The sequence below is a fragment of the Myotis myotis genome, unplaced genomic scaffold, assembly GCF_014108235.1.
Source record: "Myotis myotis isolate mMyoMyo1 unplaced genomic scaffold, mMyoMyo1.p scaffold_m19_p_14, whole genome shotgun sequence".
NCBI classification, from domain to species: Eukaryota; Metazoa; Chordata; class Mammalia; order Chiroptera; family Vespertilionidae; genus Myotis; species Myotis myotis.
Genome location: NW_023416318.1, coordinates 28,232,655 through 28,256,934, shown reverse-complemented (window position 1 = coordinate 28,256,934; position 24,280 = coordinate 28,232,655). Strand labels below are relative to the sequence as shown.

Below are 24,280 nucleotides of genomic sequence, written 5' to 3'. Positions count from 1 at the left end.
TCCTTTCACATAGTGTGAAGTGTGATAAAGAAAACAAGGGCAAAAAGACGATCTGGCATATGGCTATTAGCACGCTGCTTCCCACTTTCTGTTGTGCTAGACTGTTGAACACAACTGACAGAACTCACGTGAATAAAAAGACAGGAGGATGACAAAAGCATAATCTCTCTTTCTCTCCTCCTCCCCGCCCTCTGAAACCCTCAATCCTGGAGAAAGAGACAATAACCGAATCTATAAGAAATGGTTAGTATGACCTATAAATAAAAGCTAGAAGATTTTAATCATTTACCTGTGCTCAAGAAGAAGAAAAAATGTGACAATTTTAAATGCAATTAGAGTTCTCACATGAAGTTTACTAGATACCCAAGGTGAGGACTCCATATAAGAGGTTGATAGACTCTACTCGGCAAAAAGAGTCAGGACAGAGGAAGGAAATGCAGCAAGCAGTGTAATTAGTAGGAACTTGAACTGTTTTCAGTGCTTTATTAATACAGTGGAACATGCTGGAAAAAATGGACTGCTCTCTAGAAAATGTGAATCGGGAAAACAAATATGAACACAACCAAACACCTGACTTTGTTTGATGAACAACCTATGCTGGAAGATCTCAGAGAAGATCAGATACAAAGAGAATGTCCTGGTTGGGCATGTGAGAATAGGAGAAATGGGGAAAGACGAAATCTGAGGGAGGGAGAGAAAAAAGATGGCACTGATGTAATATATTTAAAAAGCAACTTCTTTCTTTGTTATATGATATATAGAAATAGAGAATACAAATGAAAACAATGGCAGGATCTTGGCAAAGGGCCCAGGAAGGGATCACAAAGGGATACTGTCCAGATAACGCAAACAGGATGGTTACAAAGAGCAATACACTGGAGGAATGGAATGGATGCTCATCAGAATGCTAATCACTGTACATGAAAGACAATTCTGCAGGCTGAGCATTTTGATGGTGGAGTTCAAGTAGAGGAGGGAGGACAAGAACACACAAGACTGGCTCTCCCAAACCTTCTGCTCCTCACGGGCTGTCAGTAGCTTTTCTAAGAGCTTGGAGTCCGAAGCTAAAATCAATGGGAGGTAGTGATGTTCAAAAGGAAAGGCAAGACATGCATCCTGAACCACCTTGCAAAAATTCAAATATCAGAACGAATAGATTTACTTCAAAATGATATTCTTCACAACAAGGCAATTGAGTTGTATTGTGACGTGATGTTTTTCTGGGGTTCTTTCTAGGTGACATAGATGATGAGTCGGCTGCCTCACTCCTTTTGGTAACCTAAACAAGACAATGACTGATTTTTAAGAAACGCTGGAAAGGCCCCCGTGGTTGGTATTATGAATATCTGACATAAAATCCAGCCTGGGACTAATTTTCTGGGCCCACAGCTAATAAAAAGGAGAGGAAAGGGTACAGGGCTGGATGGAAACAGGGTTTGTGTTGGTCAGCTACACCCTATCACAGAGGAGGGGAAGAAATTATGCATCGGCTTGAGTTAAAATGCACCAGCTGGAATTTTAGGGTGACGTGGCAAGACTCCAATGCTCTCTATTACATACAGCAAAGACTGTGCCTGCTGTTTGTTTTACCACTGCCATAATAGTCTCACTTGTGAAATTCAGAAATATTTCACTTAAGATAATTTGCTGGTAGAGTGAGTGGTGGGTACTTTTTGTCAGTAGAAAGGTCAAACAATTTTCCACAATGCACTGCAATCTTATAGCTGACAATTTTGCTATAGGTGACCAAAGGAAAGCCCATGACAACGTTATACAACAAAAATGACGTTGTGAGTTAAGGGAATGTGAACAGTAAAGTAGCAGCCTTGTGTGCTATCCCCACTGCTCTTTCTGAAATACACAATCTTGGTGGGTTTTGTTTTTAGTTCTTTTTCAGTAAACATGTAAAAGCAATAACCCGTATCTCTCAACAAGGCATTGTGCAATAGGATGGATGTTTAGATACAAATGCAAGGTTCTTCTAAGAACTACAGCATGCAACGAAGCTTTAGAGTAAGCAAAGAAAGTAAGAAAAAAAGTCGACTAACCTAACCCACCTGAGCTCGGCTCACAGGGGTCAATGTCCTCGTCATCGCTGGGACACTCTGCTGAGGCCACAAGGATGTCATCTGTGGTCTGTAAAAAAAAGCACATTCAGTCGATTACTTTAAAGGATCCCAACAGAGCTTCTCATCTTTGTCTCGTTGACAAGTGAAATACGTGTGTGTTTTCCTGATACACTGAGAAACCAAATTCAGTACCTATTTCCCTTCCCAAAGACACAGAGCTTACATTTTTTTTTCAACTTACTCTAGATCTCACATGGAAGTTGCGTGTGAAAACACAGTTATAGCTTATTTTACAGGAAGACATAGAAATGGTGGTGGCCAACTCTAGACATCCACCCATTCAACAGCACGGAGAAGCTGCACACAGTAGCATACAGGCTTAAAGCAGCCTGACAGAAACATGATTTGGAGTTTATGGCAGCCCTGGAGTGCCACAATGTATGCATCAGTAGGTTTGATGCTATACTTGTACTTGGCTTCCTAAAAGCAGAATAGCTATAACCTTTTACATTCATGACCCGGTAGAGTTTGATGAATCTTTGAGCTAGAGCTTGTCCTTACTAGGAAACAGGATATATTTCACTGATGTGAAAAAGGAAGCAAATACAATCTACTTAAGGTATTTAAAAAATTTGTGTTTAGATTTTATACTGAATTTTTGTTTTTGTTACAATTTGGTAGCAGGTATCACGTCCCCATTGTCTTTTTATCATTAAGGTGTCATGATAAGTGAAAATCATATTTGGGTGAGGGGGTGGTATTTTACAGTAAGTAGGAAAGAGGTGTCGATTGTCTTTGTGACATTCTTGCTTCATTGCACTTACAGCAAAAAAAAGACAACACTCACTGTAATAAAAAGCAGAGTGTGTAAATCCTAGCAGTTAGTCACATAATCAACTCATTTACAAGCACTGGAGGTTGTTCTTTACTGCCACTTACAAGCAGCAGTAAACAGCACAGTTACTGCACGGAGACTGTGAGGTTGGCATCAGATCTGGCTAATGGCAGCACAGAGAGAATGCAAGGTACAAGAAGAAAAATACCTCATTACATCGGCTAAGGATTAAGGAGATTATAAATGTTTAGACAATACTCAGAACTGCAACATTAATGAAATCCTTATTTAAAAGTGGAATTAACCTAGGCTGTAGCTATGTATAGTGAAGCATGTTAACTGGACTTATTGTGGTGATCATTATATTGTATACCTGAAACTAATATGTTATATCAGTTACAACTTATTAAAAATTAAAAAATATAAATCTTACAATGTTTTTAAAAGCCAAAGTATAATATGACTTGCTTTCATTAAAGCAGTAATTAATAAAGTCCAAGATTAAAGCATAAATAAATGTCAAGAAAATTGTGCCATTTTGAAAAATGGAGATGAGGGATGATGCACTTTTGTGACAAAATATTAGGCTTAAAAATCTTTTAAGTGCAGGAGCTTTAAGAATAAAGAATTTGTTCAGATGCTAATTCTTCTTTAATATAACGTTAATTAAACACAAGCATTTAAATAGCATCGTGAGATGGCTTCATATTATTCTGCTCTCAATTCTTCTGAGACAATTAGGAGACTGGATTCATTCATTTTGCCGCTGTTATTTTAAAAGACGAAGTTCAAAATATCAGTTTTGAATTGTATCTGTTCATGTTAGTGATAACTACCAGCAATTGGTGTGATCCTTACACAGGTATCTTTCATTAAAGTGAGCTTTAAAGGGGGAAAAAATCCTCTTTTTGGCACAAGCACGTACAGCAGGCTAACATCCAAACTGGCTTGATAACAAGTTATTGGATTATGAGGTCTTGCAGACCAATTGTTCCCATTAGCCGCAGAGCAGATCACTTGCTTTTTATGGAGCTAATTTCAAATACAAAGATACTTTTTCTAAACCACAGTGGATACTCTCTAAAATTAATTTCAGGGTTACAAGAGTATTTCTCATGTTCCTTGAGGAATGCTAACTACATTAATGCACTCAGAGTAGGGTTTCTGCTGTTGTTTTGTTCTTGATAGGAGGATGTGAGTAAATTCTGTAATCTCCTGCTTCTCACCCCAGCAGTGATGTTGCCCCTTTCCCCTCCGCCGCCTGTGGGACATTCGGCAATGTCTGGAGACATTACATATTGACACAACTGGGGTGGAGGGTGTCAGCTGTCATTGGCATCTCATAGGTAGAAACCAGGAATGCTGCTGAATATCCTAAAAGGCACGTGACAGTCCTCCCAAAATGCCAATAGTGCAGAAGCTGGGAAACTCTGATTTGAAGTTTATAAACTATCCTGCATTTTGTTGTTCTCACCTGAAAAACTGGACAACATAATAGTTCCTATTGTTGTAAGAATTAAATTAGTACACAAAGACCCAAAATAGGACCACATTGTAATGTTCATAAAAAGTGGCAATATTATCAATATTGCTATTATTTCACAAATGTAGAACCAGAGATTTTTGTGCTATATTTATAAATAATATAATTTTAGATATTAAACTGGAAGTTGTATGTGTGAATTATACACATAAGATCTCATGTTAAAATGTAATCAAAATACAGTGGCTATATTGGTACTTTGTTGAGCTAAGCTTCCCTCTTTTACTATCTAGGTTCAAATTCTGAATTAGAAGTCAAACATCAAGTATGCATAATAAAGGCTGCTTCTTAAAAGAAATTCATGGACTGAAAATGTGTGACTCCATGGATAGTGATTGATGCAGACTAAATTATTTAGCTACACAAGTTAAATTCTGTTTTAAAAGTTGACCTATTTTCTATATTCAACAGCCTTTGGGACAATTTAATAGCAAACAGAAAGTGTTAGAATGTTCTCAGTGTTATCTTTCACAAAATATAGTACCTAAAATAACAAAACATGTCATCCATTAAATAGTACCTTCTATAGACGTTTCGAGTAGAAAACAAGTTATGCAAATATGCCCTTATTGTAAAACTATAATTTAGATTTTAATGTACTTTTCCTGGTATAATGAATATGCATTCTTGTTTTTCATGTTTTTCTTCAAAAATTAAAACCCGGCACTGTCTTTTAAAAAGTAACAGTATTGTGAATAAAAGTTTTTAAGTCAGTAGAGGCATTGCAGCAATCATCACTGTATGAAAAAATGAGGAAGTGGCTCAAATGTAGGGAAAAAAATTAAATTTTATTTTGGAGGCTGAGTTAACAATTTCCTAGCCAAAGCTGTGTAATTTAAATTTAATTCATTGTGTTTAGAACTGTCTCTCTATGGCATGCTGTTGAGAGTGGTAGAAAGAAAGTTTAATATATCACATCAATCAGTTCTATTCTTTAGTATACTCTTTGCTGAGGCCTATAACCTTTTTCAGAGAAGAGACTACCTGCTGAAAGAGACAGAATAGTGATCAAGCAAAAACATTAGCTTTACAATGGTTAAATAAACTATCATTTAACCATTCAGAGGCCAAAGTGCCATGCTGACCTTCCCCAATTCAGAGTGGTCTGAACATTCACATGGCATCTGTTCTTGCCCAGAATGTCTAGTAAAAATATTGAGGTCTCCCTACCTGTAAGGAAAAAATGACCAGGGTAGAATTCAAGAAATAAAGGCACTGAAACTTAATTCATTATATTCAATGGATAAACACCAATACGTTATAGGCTAGAAAAATGTAATCAGGATGGGGCAGAAAGGATGCTCTTAATGTAGAGTAAGAAGTTAGACCAGTCAGATGGGTATACTAGATTTATTGGGGTGATCACTTCATAAGTATATAAATGTCCAATCACTATGTTGTATATCTGAATTAATAATGTTGTATATCAACTGTAATTGATAAATAATTTTTAGAGAAACAGACCAATATGTTTAATGTCCAGGATTATTAGAAAGAGATCATTTAGTAGGTTAGAAAGTAGATGTAGTTTCCTCTTTTTTTCTCACTTATAAGGAGTCTTTCCCTTCCCCCCTTTAATGGTGAAATTTGCTGCACATTCACTTGCTATCACTTTTTAAAATATAGCACAATTGGGTATCAGTGTGGTAAAAAGATACGATAAGCAGATACATAAACTTAGTCTGAAATACTATATTTCTGATAACAACAACACTCTTCGACTTTTTCCTCATGCTAAATGGCTTCCCTGAAGACTGATATATTCCTATGAACACACCTACAATCCAACTGTAGAAAGGACGCCCATTATAAATGTGGTGCCCACAAAGAAATCCTTGATTTGCTCTAAAACTTCTACTGAAGCTGTTTCTAAACAGAAATAGTCTATTTGGCTATACATCCAAAAAAGAGAAAAATAAATATTTTCTGAAGCAATGGTGCTTACTTACATAATATTATTTAGCCTAATCGTTCACTGCTGTGAATGGCATTTAGACTGAATTGATTGTGAAAACTGATGGGTAGAGATGATGCTAGCTGAAATGTGACGTTTGGCTAATTGATGGACACTTGTTCTTGATGATACTTTTGTTTATATGAAGCTGCTCTGGGGGAGAGAGCGCATTATGTCTGCCTTACAGGACTGAATCTGACAGTCTTTCCAGAAAACATTTATTGCTAGGTGTGTTTCCCTGAGAAAAAGGTGCCAGGATTCAGAATTAGTGCTACAAATTCCCCCAGGTAGGTCTGACCCACTACATAGATGATCTATGAGCCAAGACATTTCTAGGAGGTATGGAAAGTTAAAAGTTTGATCTAGAGGAAAAACTGAACCCCCTCAAAAAATGCAATTATAATAAATATATACAAGTTCAAGTTCCAAACAGTGGAGCAATTTGATCAAATCAATTCAATAAAGAAACTTATCAAATTGATAATTTTAGTTAATCAACAATGCTATTAAAAGTGCAAAGGAATGTGCAGATAGACCCTGTGGTAGTTTCCATTGTCTCATTCAAGCTTTTGGTTCTTATTTATCAATTGTTCTTTTTTTTTTCTGAGTAGTAGATGCCACATAAAGCCGTCAATCACATGGCTCCATAATCTAATTAAAATAAAAATAATAAACTGATATCCACTTTGAGAAGGATGAATTTTAGCTCCAGTGCAGGAATAACAAAGAAAATGAGGATCAATTAGTCACCGTCAAATATGAAACAGCTCATCTATGCACAGCATTTTCTGATGGGCAAAAATGTGGTCATTACCTAGCAAGGTACAAATTATGGTTCATACCTGCGAATAACTTACTGTGCCCACTCTATTCTAAAGCATGGGAACAAATCACTCATTAATACAAATAACAATCAACTCAATTCAAATAGCATACTGTTTTCTTGAAATATAACAGTGCTCCCATATCTATTACTTCATTAAATATTCACCAATAACGTGTTTGTTCAGAACATAGGTGGAGGCGCTATTATCCTGTGTGTTCTAGTTAAGTACCTGCTCAAAAAATAAACCCTTTTGTACACTCATTTACTCCATTCAAATGTTTGAACATTGGCATTCATGAATATTTAGGGAAAAGCTTAAATATCCCTGAAAACAGCCAGCTTTCACATTTCTTTAATGTGTTTTTTCCCCCAACTGATGCCTTAGGTTATTACAAAAAGTGACCATAAATCAGCTGTCTGCTTGGGGAAAAGACAGGCTTGAAAGCCATTCAATTTTCTTCAAGATTTCCTTGTCTGCTTAAAATGTATGTAATGGTTCCAGAATAGTGAACATGGGTTGGATAGAAAAAACTCCAACATGGTAAAGAGATTACGACATCTACTCATTCCAACATGCATTTTGATACCCATTTGATACTGGCCATCCTAACAGGCAAAACCCAAAGGGAAAGATAGGAATGTACCAATAATGCCACAGATACATTAATTTAAAGAAAAGTATGGGAAAAACAAAAGAACTGGATTCCTGATTAATCAAAAAAGAACATATTTTAGCAATATTTATAAAAATAATATACCGGCAAAGTAGAAATTTGGTGTCAGGAAAGTTCAAATCAAATTTATGTTTTAAAAATACAGTATATCTCTTATACTATTTCTTTAAGCTAATGATAACCTCTATGCTCATATTGTATTTCAATTTTTAGCCAAAGCAATGTAGAATAGCTGGCAAAAAATAAAAGTTAAAGTGAAGTTTAAATTTTTGCAAAGCCACTGGAAAAATCTATCCTTCTGGATTCTCACTAATTAGAATTTGGGGTGTAAGACCTCCAAAGACTATTGGTAGTGGAGTGGAGGTGCTGAAAGGGAAACTAGAATATGCATGTGATAAGATGTGTTCCCTCTCTATTTGTCTTGGTTATAGACAAAGCACCTCCTGAAATGGGTTTGGCCATTTCCAAATGAAATAAATACTGACAGATGTTTGCAGTGCAAATCTAGGCTTCTGGCTGTGTCAATATGAATTTCTCTGGTCCAAGTATGGTGACTGAAAAGACTAATTAGTCACACAGGTTGAACTGAAAATCCTTGTTCATTATGAGGCCAAAAACAAATTTTAAAATTGTAAAATGCCAAGGATGGATAGTTTCAACTAACATGCCTCCAAATTTCAAGCTTTTTTTTAATGTGGCATTTAACACGAAACAGAATGGAATCATATTTTAGCCAGTCAAAGATCTTGTACTGAGCCAGACCTCAGAGATCTTCATTTTACATATTAGGAAACTGAAGCTAAAAATTTAAGTATCTATGTTTGACCACATTATTCTGCAAATGAATGGCAAAGTTATGAGATTATCCAGACGTCTAGTAGAATGTAATTGTCTCTTATTCCAGGTGACTTCTGTCCATTCATTCATCACCCAATCATATATCCATCCATCCATCCATCCATCCATCCATCCATCCATCCATCCAAAATCATTTGTCTTCTAAAGGTTGATGTGGTTTATAAAGGTACATTATGAAATGAATTTAAAATAAGTTAAAAAGGTGGCAAAAAAGAGTACTGGATTTTAATAAATGACCACAAAAATTCCCATGAAGAAAGCACATACAAGCAGACACACATACACAGCTACTGCTTCACTTGATATGGTGTACACATTACACTACAAAGGGAATATAATGAAGGCTGGAGTTCAAAATTTTAAAACAAAATTCAAATACTAACTGCAGATACTTTGAAATGGTGTAAACCCAGAACATTTTTATTTACTGGTGGTAATCTTTTCTTAGCTTATTTTTTAAAGACCTTTAAACACTTCACCTCCCAGCTCTGCACATAAATGCACAAATAAATTCTTGGGGACAGAAGTAAAATGTAAATTTCTGAATTTTCTGCTACTTTTTTCCCCCCTTCTACTTAGAACATTGCAGCCCATGCTGGCTACAAAATTAACTCAATGAACTCCCTGACTCTCTTCTCATTAATCCACTAATGAAAATCCTTCCAACTTTGCAGGTCTCTCTTATTAACTACTGATAACACCACCTAAGTACTAATGAGCTATTTATCTTTGTCTCTCTCACACAACCATCATTAAGGTTTTGTCAAATTATCTCTTAGTACATCTTGAGAATAAATAAATGAAAGTGACTATTTATTACTAAATACTGGTTGTTTCTCCAGATACACTCTAGAAATGCATTCATTGATCAGGGCAATCTCATTTACATGATGGTCCTAGAGTTTAGAGGTGCAAAATCAAAGGTATAGAAAGAGCCACAGACTCCTAGTTATCCACATTTATTTCTTCCTGGGAAATATCATAACCAATGTCTTTTTTAATATTTACTAGAGCTTTAATGTGGGAATATATGAGAACTTGTATTGCACACAATGCTTGGAGCATGGAACAGCAAGAAACAAAGATATAGTTGGAAATGATGATGACTTAGTTAAGAGAAGCTTAATTTTTGGATTTTGACCCATGACTTGAATATATGCAAGGTTGCATACTGAGCTCCCCCAATGAGTCAATATCTGCACAACACCTGAGTGTTTCTATCAAGCAGTGATTTAGAACAAACGTTATCTCACTCAGATGCTGCAATGTTATGTCATTCATACACTACGATCTAATCTTTGCTGGCTATAGTTAAACTGAAGTTTCATGCTTCCATATCTGTCTACTTCAATCCTTATGGTGCATATTCTGGTTCATTCACACATATTTGAAATGTAGTGTTGAAACACTTCAGTTTAATTTGTAGTATGCTGCTCAACAATGGAAAATATATACAAGTTCAGATATGAACTCTCAGTCTGAACCTCATGAGCAATATGCATCATCTTGGACTGGTTTCTGTGTTCTCAATATTACATGTGAGTATACATACTATACATGTAAATATCTTATATAATAAAAGCCTACTATGCTAAGTGTCCGGTTGGCCATTCAACCAATCAAAGCATAATATGCTAAGGCTGCTCAACCGCTTGCTATGATGTGCACTGACCACTAGGGGGCAGACACTCTGATTGGTAGGTTAGCTTCCTGCTGGGGTCTGGCCAATCAGGACTGAGCGAGATGGGCCAGACATACCCTGGAGCCCTCCGATGGTCCCTCCCTGGCTGGCCAAGCTCTCGCGTCCCTCCCTGTCCCTGATCGTGCACCGGTGGGGTCCCTTGGCCTGACTTGTGCCCTCTTGCAATCTAGGCTGAGGGACACCTCCCACACACTCGAGTGCACAAATTTTGTGCACCAGGGTCTCTAGTATATACTATATAAGTAAATATATAATGTATATATAAATCATTTGTATATGTGAAACATAATATGAAAGTTCCCATAATGCAGCATTTGTGTAAGTTATCATTTTAACCAATAAGGAATTACTTTTGTTCCTTGCATGGCAGTATAAAAAGCATTTCCAGGTAGTTCCTTAAGAGAGCTGCCAAATATCCACTTCACTGAATAAATTTTGTTTTCATGACCTGAAATCCTCTTGTCCCCTCAGTTGAAGAGGATCTGTATTTCTCACACCAACTACATAGTCTCTTATGCAAATACTGCTATTCTGGGGTTGATCCCTGTTATACCAGGATAGGATTTACTTTGATAATGCTAATTTTGGGCATACATACAAGATAGGTAGTGCCAACCCATGCCTGGAACAGTGGGTCCCTATTCTCCAGTCAGACCTCTTCTAGAGCTATTACAAGATGCAGGGATACTGGAGCTCTTGCTAAATTCTCCTTCCTATTCATTTTCCTGGGACTCAGAAGATGTGGCAAACCTGGTTTATCTCTGCACCCAAAGTTTACTTCTAATTCATGTCCTATATCTAGAGCAACCAGATGAACAGATAAACAGATCACTTAGCAAACACTGATTATTAAGGAGAGAGATGGGGAGGAGCTGAATGGAGAAGAAGAGACTGTCCAAGAGTGATCCATGAAGGGCAATGTCCTTATTGCGCTGTATTTGTTTATAACAGGACATTACCTATGGTTGTGTCCTCCATATGGATTAAAAGTACACTAATTAATCCTTAAAAGACACTGAGCAATATGTTTTAGTGCACTGGAACAGTGGACGTATGTGCCTTTTCAAATTATGTTTGAATTTAAAAGGTTGGGAACTGCTTAGGTGCTTGTTTTATCTTATTTCATACTAGTGCCCCAGTGCACAGATTCATTCACATTGAAAGAAAATTAATTAGAAGGTGGCAAGATGGGCTGGACATGCCCTGGAGCCAAACTCTCGTGATCCCTCCCTGGCCAGCCGCACCTGGGGAGGCACAAAGGGCATCTGCGGAGTGAGCAGGGTCCCTCCGGCAGGTGAGGTCCCTCAGCCTGGCCTGAGTGGATCGGGCCGAAACTGACTCTCTAACATCCCCTCAGGGGTCCCAGATTTTGAGAGGGTGGTTCTCGGAATTGAGCTCCCTCCTCTCTGACTCTGGGGTGTCCTCAGCCAAGTCACCACAGCTTGGCACCTCCTGTGTTGAGCATCTGCCCTTGGTGGTCAGTGTGTGTCATAGCTACCTGTTGGATGGTTGGATGGTCTCTTAGCCAAATATATATGTTTTTTAGAAGCCCAGTGCACAAAATTTGTGCACTGGCAGGGGGAGAGAGGTCCCTCAGCCCGGACTGCACCCTCTCACAGTCAGGGATCCCTCACTCCTTACCATCCACCTGCTCGCTGCTCTTTAGTGCTACCGCTGTTGTGCTTGCCAGCTGTAAGCCTGGCTTCTGACTAAGCGGCTCGCCCCCTGTGGGAGCACACTGACCACAAGGGGGAAGCTCCTGAGTTGAGTGTCAGCCCCCTGGAGGTCAATGCGTGTCATAGCAACCAGTCTTTCTACCAGTCAGTCAATTTGCATATTAGGCTTTTACTATATAGAATAGATACTTCTGTGGAACAGTTATACATCCCCACTACATCTATCACAGGAATTCAGTAGAGTTGATTTAAAGTGTCATCATCACTGACTGTGGCAATTATTTCGTAATATGTATATGCATCAATACACCTTAAAATGTCTTATGTTTAAAATTTTTACATTTTAATATTTTATACTTCAATAAAAATGGAAAAAGTCATCACGTTCTAAAATCTGGCTTATTCTTTAAGTATTTGTAATTTAAGTAAAGCATTTTATGAAAATAATTATGATTCTAAGACTATTTGAGTGAAGAATTCATCTTGACATTAAAAAAGAAGAAATATTACTCATGACACTTGAATTGGTAGAATCATTTCAAATAATCTTGTTCTTAAAGTCATCCTAAGCTCACTATATATAGGTATCTTTGTCACAACTGCTCATTTATAGCAGCTCATTAAATCTCAAAATAAGAGTGAGCAAGTATAGATTATTTTCCAGGAACATAACTCCTAAGATAGGAGATGAGAATTGTGGCAAAATCACACTTTTTCAAAGATTTTTATCTGCCTTCTAACAGCTCTATAAGTGACAATAAACTTTTATAACTGGTTTCCACGTTATACCTCCTGAAAATTTATGGTAGAGAAATAGCAAAAAGTGACATTATTTTTTAACTGAAAAGAGATAATGATTATAAGTTAGAAGGAAGGAAGGGAAAAGCTGGTCGGCCTGCTTTTATGAAGCATTTCTGCCCTTTGAGAAAGCAATAAGATATAACCTGCTTTCTAGAAAGAACTGAAAAAAATAAAGGTGACTGTTATTTTGGGGTTTACTTATATGCCATTCCCCAAACCCTCCCTGGCTCCCCTGAATTCTATTGAAATAGTCTTAAATTATAAGCACTTTTATTTGATTACTAGAGGCTGGTGCACGAAATCTGTGCACTGGGGGAGGGTGGGGGGCGTCACCTCAGCCTGACCTGCACCCTCTTGTAGTCCAGAAGCCCCACAATTGATAGCCCCATGGAGGAAGGCCCCCTCACCTGCCACAGGGCCACTGGCCAGGTAGCCTGGGCTTCCCTCTGCGGGGCGATCATGGGGCAATGGCGGGGTCATTCTGCAGTTTGGCCATTTGGTCAATTTGCATATTATGCTTTTATTATTATAGATTATTATAGATATGGAAACGATGCCTTTATACTGTTTTCCTTCAAAATCTAACTACAGGATGAAAGTTTTCTCTTCTTCCCAAATAAACTACAAGAACATAAAGGCTAACTGAGACCAGTCATCAAATTCAGACCAACAAATAAATGCAGGGAAAAATGCACCCATAAAATGTACATCTTTTGATTGATTCTTCCCTCATTCATTCATTCATTCATTCATTCACAATCATTTATTGCATACCATATTTAAATAGGAGCTAAGCAGAGGAAGAATACAATAAAGAACTAATCTTCCCTCCCTCCAAGTTCATGGAGAACTTCGGGTGTGTGACTCATGAAGGCTGTCTCTGAGCAGAAAATCTCTCTTTGACCAGTAAGCATGGAAGGAAGCGCTAGACAGGCTGGGCAGAAATCCCAGCTCTGCCACTTATTAGCTCTGTGACTTTGGACAAATTCCCTAAGTTCTCTAGGTTTCTTCCTATGTACAAATGAACTTATTTATACCTATTTCACAGGATTATTATGAGTATTCCATGAGGCTGGGTAGGCACAAACATTGTCCAGCACAGGAGCTGGCATGTACAAGATGCTATTGAGAGTATGTAGACACGCTCTCACTTTGCTCTCCTTGCAATGTGAAAAGTTAATTCCTAGCACTGGGCACCTGATAACTTTAGACAGACATTCTCTTCACAAAGAAAGTACAATTTTCTGACTTAAAATTCACACAAACATATTTGAACATTCTATAAAAAAGACCAAATACATCATTCTATTTTCCAAGACCTACTCAAATAGAAGCCAAGCCTCCTTTGGCGCTCCACTGAGTTTGCTGGGAGGGAGATGAACCATGTAAGAAGGAACGTAGCTGCTTCATGTCTTTGACCACCTTGCTACCTCAAACACTGGGGAAACATTGGCTTGTTCTTTTTTTTTTTTTTTTAAATATATTTTATTGATTTTTTACAGAGAGGAAGGGAGAGAGATAGAGAGTTAGAAACATCGATGAGAGAGAAACATCGATCAGCTGCCTCCTGCACATCCCCCACTGGGGAAGTGCCTGCAACCCAGGTACATGCCCTTGACCGGAATCGAACCTGGGACCCTTCAGTCCGCAGGCCGACGCTCTATCCGCTGAGCCAAACCGGCTTTGGCTGTTGGCTTGTTCTTATAGGTAGAACCTGATACTGCCATGCAGGGGTCCAGCTATATTCACCCAGGTGGGTAATTCACTCCGTGTATCCTGAGTAGAGGGAGAGATGCTCTCTGTGGTAGCCCCTCTTCTGGCTTTGTAGACCACCTTCTCACTGAGGATTATTATGGGATGCTGCTCCCCAGTGGCTGGTTGCATGGGCATTGAGTTTAACACTGGAGCTGTTAGAATTTGGGTGATGATTTATTTAACCTCTCATTTGTAAAAAGTGGAAAGGATGCAGTACTAATCTCTGCCGTGTAGTTGTAAGACATAAGAAAATCATGATCCATGAAGTGTTTAGCACTGTTCCTGGTGCATAATAAATGCTAAATAAATCTCAGCTATTCTAGTCTTTTATTATTAATTTACAAGACAGGCATGAAACTATATCGAACCTGCCATAGGCAGCATGTTGGCCATTGAAGTGGGTAAAATATCCTAATATCCACAATCGGTAGACTATCCACATTTTCCCTTGCCTAAAATATTGCAAAGTAGGAGGGGAAAGAAAGCCAATATTGCTTGAAGAATGCAAATGTACTTTCCACCTGAATGTCCTATTTTGCTTTTCAACTTTTAAACTCCACTTTATTTCAAAACATACCCTCAACCATTCCAAAGCATTTTCAAGTTGGAAAGCCTTTTTTTGTTTCACAATAAGCTAAATGCAGGTGCAAACTCCGGGGAGACAGACCTTGGAAATTTTAAGTATGTTGCCATGGCAATGGTTTGCAAGAATGTGTATGAGTTTCATCTTAGCTCTCAAGCATTCAACTGAGTTCCTATGTAGAGGTTCAAATCACTAGGCACACAATGTTTGCCATTCATTGTGTCTTGAAAGGTTTGGAAATGTCTGTAGCTTACTGCAATCAGAAACCACAAAATTATTTCTTTCCCTTCCTCCCTTCCTTTCTATGTATCTATTTACCTACCTATTTATCTATATTCTATGCAAATGTGGAGATGTAGTCATTCATCATCTATTCTTAGCTGGCCAATCCCAGTTTGGCTGCTCTACAGAAAGCTGTATACATAAATTGAACAGTAGTTATTTTCACCATTGTTGCAAACACAAAGATGCACTCCCACTATGAAAGAGCTGTAAACATTTTCTACTGGTTTTCACATTAATTTCCTCATTCAGAATTGACGTATCGTTAAAGAAGCATGGTAATTATTTAGGGATGCTCATTAAAGCAAACTTTCAGTGTAATGAATTGTGGAGGATTTTAGAAAAGGGTTCCAGCCTACAATGCAGGAAAGAAAATTAAAATGTGTAATTCTAATGATTAAAACTATCCTGTCCCCCAAAATGGCAGCACCGCCACCAACAACAAGAAATACACCCAGAAGAAATAATTTTATCTCATGTGAACCATCACTACCTCAATTGTTCTTAAATGGTTTGATGCTTCTAAATTGCAAAACCTGTACAGTGGACTCATGACTCATTGCAATAAAATCAGTGATTCCTAAAAACGCATTCCCCCCATAAATAGAGTCCACAGAACACTAAAATTGGAAAGTTTTAAAGCTCTCTATTTGGTAAAAGAAATAGTTCTTAACAAATTCTCTTCAAATTACAAGGCTTTTCAACCTAAAATGGACTATACAACTGAAGTCCATTTTAAAAAAAATCATTCACCACCAAAATAACAACAAAACACCTGAATTTCTAAGAATGGATATTCTTTAGTTTTCCTAGCAATTTTTTTTTTTTTTTTGCAAATTATCCATCATGATACATAAAATGAGGCCAAAAGGGACCCCACTAATCTCCTGCATTTGGTTACTGACAAAATCTTCACTAAAGTGTTATTAACTATCAAAACCTGGAGTTATTTAAAATTCACTTTCCTGCTTTAACTTTGACCCATCTTACAACATACACACCAATGCACACACAACATAAGCATTCTTTCCCCCACACTCCTTCACTTAATGGCTTGTTGATATATAGTACTTTAAAACTGCAGTGGCACCACCCTGCCCTCCCCCACCCTAAGGAGCCGACAGCAGTGCTGGAATTAAACAAATGAGAACACAATAATTAGCCATGCAAACTGTCAAGTGGATCTCACAAGAAAATCCAGAAAACACAATGATCAGCAGTTTCAAGCTTTAACAACACTCTACATTGAGCTCCCATTTATTTTAAACAAAAATAGATTAGGCTTTTGAAAAATGTTCACTGCAATTTCTATGGAAATAGGGCAAAGCAGCTAATGGGTCTTTTGCATCTCTAATCTCTATGGTGCTGATATAGCGGGAAAGTCTCTGATCCTACATTCTTTCCAAATAATTTCTCATCTGCTCTTCTCTAACCAGGTTCATCTCCACAGCGAGTAGCATCGGAAATGGTTCCAAAGTGAATAGGATACAGGTCTGTGGGTCAAGTCACACGCAGTGACTCCCCAATTCCCCAAAGCCCCTAAACCATACCTCAATAATTTTATGAGTGGTAACTAAATTAAAGTGAGCATTAAAGGCAACTGTAAAAGGGAAAATAATTATCAAATTATCCAATGTGTTTTTGGGTGAATGGAGGGGTAGGCATTCAAATCTTTGGGGAGAGTACTGATTATATAATTTGTAGCTAAATCTCTGAATTCTTTGCAGATAATAACCCTTCTCCCCCTAGCAACCATGTTGAGTTTTTATGAAGCAACATGGATTGATTACTTCTATCATATATACCTTGTCTGAAATACTAATCTAATGTTTACATTGATGTTAAACAGATGAGAACATAATACCCATTTTGTATCCAGTAATAGAATTAGAATATCAAATTTAAGAAAAAATACTAAGCATTGTGATGAATTGGTCAACTCAACTACTATCAAGCTTTTGTTTGCTTCAATTCTTTTATTTTTAAACTTGTAGAACAAGTGCCTACTTCATAAACTGAGAATGTAAGTGGAATTCCTGAAACTGGTCTAGGAAAGGATATAGCATTCTGAGATTTCAATAGGAGTTCAATCATTATCAAACCTTTATCAAACCTATTGACATGGGGAAAATCACTCCCTATCCCAATAATAAGTACAAGAGAGTAGATGACCCCTCAGATCCCTTTAAAATGTAATAATCAAGGCTACACAAGAGAGTCCTGTGGTAATGGTACAGTAAAGAATCTTGATTGCAATGGTGGTTACAAGACGCTACACACGATGAAATTGCACAGGACTATGCACACATACACAAATATGTGCATGTGTAACTGGGGAAATCTGAATGAGTTCTCTGACTAAGAGCAATATCAATATTCTAGTCTTGATATTGGACTATAATTATGCAAGATGTTAACATGGGGGAGATGTTGGGTAAAGGCTTCAGGGGATTTCCTGCATCTTTCTTCGCAACCATCTTTAGTTTTCTCAAAAGAAAAGATTTTAAAAATGTATACATGCACACATATATAAATACAATGATTTTAAATTCATGAAATGGCTCACTACAGTCAAAGATGAAACACCAGTAAAGAGGCCCGATGCTTTCTCTCTGAAGTGGAATGTATTGGGTTGAAATAACTAAATTTTCTTCTAAATATGATAGTTTTTACCTGAAACAACTAGTGCTTTTAAAGTAGTTAGAATATTGGCTATTTTACCATGTTTTGGAGTAGGGAAATTGTCTCATGACAAGTTGTTAATAGTGACACAATTTTTGCTCCATCTTCTGCTATTTATCCTTGAATATGGAATCCTAAGAGTTAAGAGACCAAACAACTAAAAATTTCAACAATATTCCCTTGATTTAAAAAAAAATAAATAAAAATATAATAAAATAAAACCAACACAGTTAAAAAGGAAGTGTCAGGGATTTACTGAAAATTAAATTTCCAATACTTATATCCTGAGGATTCTATAGTTTCTGTCCAATGAGCTACTCCTATGATGAGTAGCCTTACTTTGCATTTCTAAAATCCTGCAGAATCCCATTCATTGGAGAGTCAAGTTGTGCCCAATATATTTCCTTTTAATGTCACAGAATTCAGTTGATTCTTCTGACTGCCACAAGGTCTAAAACTGTCTAGGGACTTAGCAATTGTATGCCTTACTTTGGTTTCCAAATTTGATTTTTAAGTGACAGAAATGGGGCAAAATAAAGCAATAAATGCCATTCAATGACTATTAGAGGGAAAAGTTGAAGAAAAGAGGCAAATCAAACAGGAAATTATAAAGGAAAAATGAGCAGAAGGGAGGAGAAAATGAAAGAAGAGTCTTCCCACATATGTTTGGATAGAGGCAGGGTGTCTTATGCTATTTCATAAATGAAACCAGTGATAAAGGTATTTCAGAATTAGGAAAGAAGGGTGAATATCTCACCCAGTGAGATGTGAAATAGGTCTTGGTTTCAAAATTCTTGAAAGAGGTTTAAGAGAAAGGAAGCATAATAAAATCTACAAGTAAAAGTAAGTCAATCCATTAAACCAGCTGTGCTTCAGGACTAGCCAACTAAGCAGTCTTAGGACTTAGCTGTCTTCTGGCAGCAAAGACTTCCATCTACTTAAATATCAAACCTTGTGACACAGAACAGAAAAGTGCCTCACAGAGGGCTGCACTGTCCTTGAACATCTTGAACCAAACAATAGGAGATAAAAACAATAAAGGGTCTCACTCACATAATTAAAATGGGCAATGAATGGTGACTTATCTGATGAAAGCCTTTCAGAGGCCATGCATACTTTTCCCAGAGTTAATTTCACCAGGTTCAGTAAATTTAAAATGGCAAGGGGAATTACTCCCTGTAAAGAATCCTATCTAATAAAAGAAAAACATGGTAATTGGAGTACGACCGCTACCCTTCCCATTGGCTAATCAGGGCGATATGCAAATTAACTGCCAGTCAAGATGGCGGCCGGCAGCCAGGCAGCTTAAACTGAACATGAGGCTTGCTTGCTTCAGTGACGGAGGACTGCAATGTTCCCCGCCTGCCTTGCTGGCCTCTGAGCCTGCAATTTGAAACATTGTAACAAATATAGAAGCTAAACAAAACCCCAGAAACCAGCTTTCAGTGAGCTGGGATCTCAGAGCTGGAGTTGATACAGAGTTTCGATTATAGAACCTAAACAAACCAGATACCTGCTTTCAGCAGCTGAGGCCTCAGAGCTGGAGCCAAGCTAAAGCTGGCCCAGAATAAAAAAAAAGAAAAAAAGGAGCAGTTGGGAGCTTCAGTCCCAGCCTGAAAACAGCCCTCAGCCCCTCACTCAGACTGGCCAGGCACCCCAGTGGGGACCCCAACCCGGAAGGGTGTGTGACCAGCTGCAAACAGCCATCATCCCCTCATCCAGGCTGGCCAGGCACCCCAGTGGGGACCCCCACCCTGAAGAGTGTGTGACCAGCTGCAAACAGCCATCATCCCCTCACCCAGGCTGGCCAGGCACCCCAGTGGACACCCTTCAGGGTAAACCAGCCAGCCCCCACCCATGCACCAGGCCTCTATTCTATATAGTAAAAGGGTAATATGCCTCCCAGCACCGGGATCAGCGGAGCCACAAGGCCTCCCAGTACCGGGATCAGCGTGACAGGGAGCAGCGCCCAAACCCCCTGATCGCCCTGCGGCTCTGTGTGTGACAGGGGGCAGGGCCACAACCTCCCTATCTGCCCTGCTCTGTTCCTGACAGGGGAAGGCACCCCAACCCCCTGATCGGCCCTGCTCTGTGCCTGATAGGGGGGCACTCCCCAACCCCCTGATCGCCCTACGGCTCTGTGTGTGACAGGGTGTGGCGCCCCAACCCCCTGATCGGCCCTGCTCTGTGTGTGACAGGGTGCGGCACCCCAACCCCTCCCCCAAGGACCCGGCTCTATGTGTGATGGGGTAGAGCCATAACCTCCCCATCGGCCCTGCCCTGAGTGTGACAGTGGCGACACCCCAACCCCCTGATCGACCCTGCTTTGTGGGTGATAGAGGGTGGCACCCCAACCCCCTGATCCGCCCTGCTCTGTGTGTGACGGGGGAGCTCCTCAACCCCCTCTTGGGCCCTGCTCTGTGCATGACAGGGGGGAGCTCCCCAACCTCCCTGATGGGCCCTGCTCTGTGCGTGACAGGGGGCAGCGCCCCAACCCCCTGATTGGCCCTGCTCTGTGCGTGACAGGGGGTGGCGCCGCAATCTCCCCATCGACCCTGCCTTGAGTGTGACAGGGGGTGGTGTCCCAACCCCCCAATCGGCCCTACCCTGAGCATGACTGAGGGTGGCATCGCAACCTCCGGATCCACCCTGCTCTGTGCATGACAGGGGGCGGCGCCCCAACTCCCCAATCGGCCCTGCTCTGAGCCCGACCAGGGGCTGCACCTAGGGATTTGGCCTGCCCTCTGCCACCCGGGAGCAGGCCTAAGCCAGCAGGTTGTTATCTCCCGAGGGGTCCCAGACTGCGAGAGAGCACAGGCTGGGCTGAGGGACCCCCCTCCCCCCGAGTGCATAAATTTTTGTGCACCGGGCCTCTAGTAAAATATATAATAGGCAATGGGCTAAGAAAGACGCTAACGGTGGTAAATTGGCCATATGTTCTAGAGCTGCAGCAACAGAATCTAGGCCTATAGTTCATGAGCTGCCCAGGAAGTGTGTGGTCGTCACACCTTCTTTGCTCTCTCTAGTCCCACAGTGCCATGATGCTCCATAAGTCCAGGGAACGCTTTAAAGTTGAAGTGTTTCAAGCTAAGCCTCAACTGTACATATTAGTTTGCACTACAACATAATGATTTCCAGAACATCCACCAAATCCTATGTTTACATGCTGATAATAGAAAAATAATTTTAAAACTCAATCACTATATTTTCCATATTTTAAGAAGTCTTGAAGTAACAAATAACAAAGTTCTAATTTCATTTCCTATATCTGAGAATATTTCCTTGCTAAATATTTCAAATCACTATAGCCATTTACAAGCTTTATTAATTTTTATCAATAAATTGTATACAACCCTAAGAATAATTTGTCCTACAAATCTAACCTTCTGTTTTCAGTATAGACCCACTATCTTTTTCATGTTTATAGAAAAACTAGAGGTCTGGTGTGCAAAATTTGTGTGTGGGTACGGTCCTAGGCCTGACCTGTGATCAGGGCCATCCTCCCTGGCTGCCTGCAGCCAGCCTTGCCCCCTGCCATCAACCACCCCCTGTTCCCCATCGGGCGATCAGAGCCTGCAGGCTGGGGGGACGGACCAAGAAGTCAGCTGTTCCCACCCAATCACCAGCCCCACCCCTGTCGCAGATCGCCCTGTGTGTGTGGGGTGACCTGTGGGTCTGGGATCTTATCCTGGCGCTGCCCACGTCCCCTGCCATCCACTCCTGGTTCCCTGTTTGCCATCAGGTGATGGGAACCTGCCAGCTGGGGAAAGGGACCAAGAGGTGGTCGGTGTACCTCATAGTGACTGGTCGAGCAGTTGTCTGGTCATTCTGCTGTTAAGGTCATTTTGCATATTACCCTTTTATTATATAAGATGCTTACATAAACTTGTTTTCTGAGGATCTCATTTAGCATTTTATTTTTTCATAAATCTTTGTCAGTAATGTGAATTTTTTTCATACTGTGCTGGTGATTGCTTATGTTACCACTTTCCTTATTACTTTCATTAGAAGCCACAGTATACCTTATTTCTTAAGTAATCTAAAACTGATTGGTAGATAAGGGACTTTTAGTCCAGAATATGCAGCACTTTATAGAATATTTATTGACATAAAACCTAAAAATACACACAGTAAGTATAGCACTCATGTGGGTAATTGTTTAGTAGATTCAGTCCATGATTCTACACCACAGGGTTCTTATTAGGAATACCAGAGAGGGAATCGGAGTTCTTGACACATGGTAATACATATTTTCACTTACAATGAATAATTTAGCTCTTTTACCATCCATTGTATAAAAAATAGATTTGAAATAATTTCAAGGCCTCATGGCAAAGGCAGAAGTTTTAGAACACAAGAAGAACAGGAAATATGGGGCCCCTTTCCTTTGTTTTCGCAGAATTATGCTTGCTTTTATGATGCGCACACTACAAAAATTGTCCTCATTTGTCAAGATGGTGTTAAAATGGAAAGATGTTGTTTCTTCTATTGCATTTCCTATTTGCAAGTTTCTAAGATTCCAAACTGCTAATTCTCTGAAACTTACCAGCCTTGCCCATAGAATGCTAATGAGCCTCTGTATTCTTCATTGTGGAATTGGAAAAGGAGCTTTCCCCCTAATTAATGCTACCCATGACTGGAATTATTCTCACACTAGTTTCAATACGAAAATCCCATAAGCAAATCCCAGATGCAAATTTATCTCAAAATTCAGAAGAGATGATTCAATACAATGAAAGCAGTCTATGTTCAGGCCACTTGTCTTTCAAACCTTTTTCTTTAAATGGAAATTCACTTTTATTCATACTCTGAAATCATAATGTATTATAGCTACAAACCCCCTCAAATGGGAAAAGTCAAATACCAGAAAATTAACTGGTTGGTCTTCATCACACCATAGCAGTACCACTTTCTCCAGTACAATGTCTGTACATAAACCAGAATAACCTGTTCATAATTAGATAAGCTCAAAAAAAAAAAATAACATGTTGAATTTGATGTGAAGTTGAGGTGGCTCCAAGAGTAGGTCTGAAGTTTAGCAGAGCATTCTGGATGGAGGATGGTATATATTTCACAAGGAAACAGAAAGGAGACCGGTTTCAAAATAAAATGAACATGTATAGGGGTAGGGAGAAAAGACAGGTACAAACGAAAAGGACTGCTTTCCTGTTAATCATTTTTCCTCCTAAAATACTCGATTGACTGTGTCTGAGTAGAAAGGGGTAGTCCAGTGAAGTGTATTCCCTTAAGTATTGGTGGGAAGCAAACCAAGTGACGTTGAAATTTTCCAAAATAGTCTGATAATAGTTATTCAGTGGCATCTATGAAACAAAAATTCTAAATACACAAATAATTTCTCAAAGGGCACATTGAATGTTAATATCTTGGTGGTGCCAAATGTACAATGCTTAAAGATGATGTTAACTTTAGGGGCAGCTAAAGGAAGAGCGAATTATCTATAATATGGTTGTAACATTTGAATATATTTAAATTACTCCAAATTAAAAAAATAAAGAAGCATATGATCAAATCCTATATATATTCTAAGTTGGTGAAAATGGTATTTATAAAATAATTTTCTTTAAAAAAGATGCAGCTACATTCATAAAGGAAATAATAAAGCTAAAATCATAAAAAACAAGTTTCAAATTCCCCCCTTTTGTAATATTTACAGAGTAAAACACGTGTTATATGAATTTCATTGGCACGTGTTTGCAAATGTCCTTACATTGTAGACTTTCAAATAAACCAAGCATATACCTTTCTACTTCATCTAATCATTTTAAACACTCATCTCTCTTCTTGTAGTATTATAAAGAGTTGATGTATCATTTAGGAAATTGTGAGGTAGAGAGAGAGGTTAAAGTCAGTGTTTATTTTGTTATTGCATCAGAAGCCTTCTGTTTAAATGACAATTTATTGTGATTTAAATCTCACTAGCTGTGTTTGGAAAATCATAAGGTCAGGAATGTAGGAAACCCTTGTTGCATGGATGCCTTTGAACAGTGACCTAAGCTTACTTTCTCTAGCTTGAGTTTTT

General features: G+C 38.9%; 1 protein-coding gene across 24 annotated transcripts in view; it reads right to left on the bottom strand.

The window, feature by feature from the left end:
* Positions 1-24,280, bottom strand: part of NRXN1 (neurexin 1) — a 999,389-nt gene that overhangs the window by 21,778 nt on the left and 953,331 nt on the right. For 15 of the 24 annotated variants that reach the window (XM_036334601.1, XM_036334612.1, XM_036334604.1 and 12 more), the window contains one exon: positions 2,049-2,136. In XM_036334601.1, coding sequence (XP_036190494.1) covers positions 2,049-2,136 — 88 coding nt within the window. The remainder of the gene's footprint in view (positions 1-2,048; positions 2,137-24,280) is intronic. The other 9 variants (XM_036334602.1, XM_036334606.1, XM_036334614.1 and 6 more) reach the window with 1 other exon arrangement.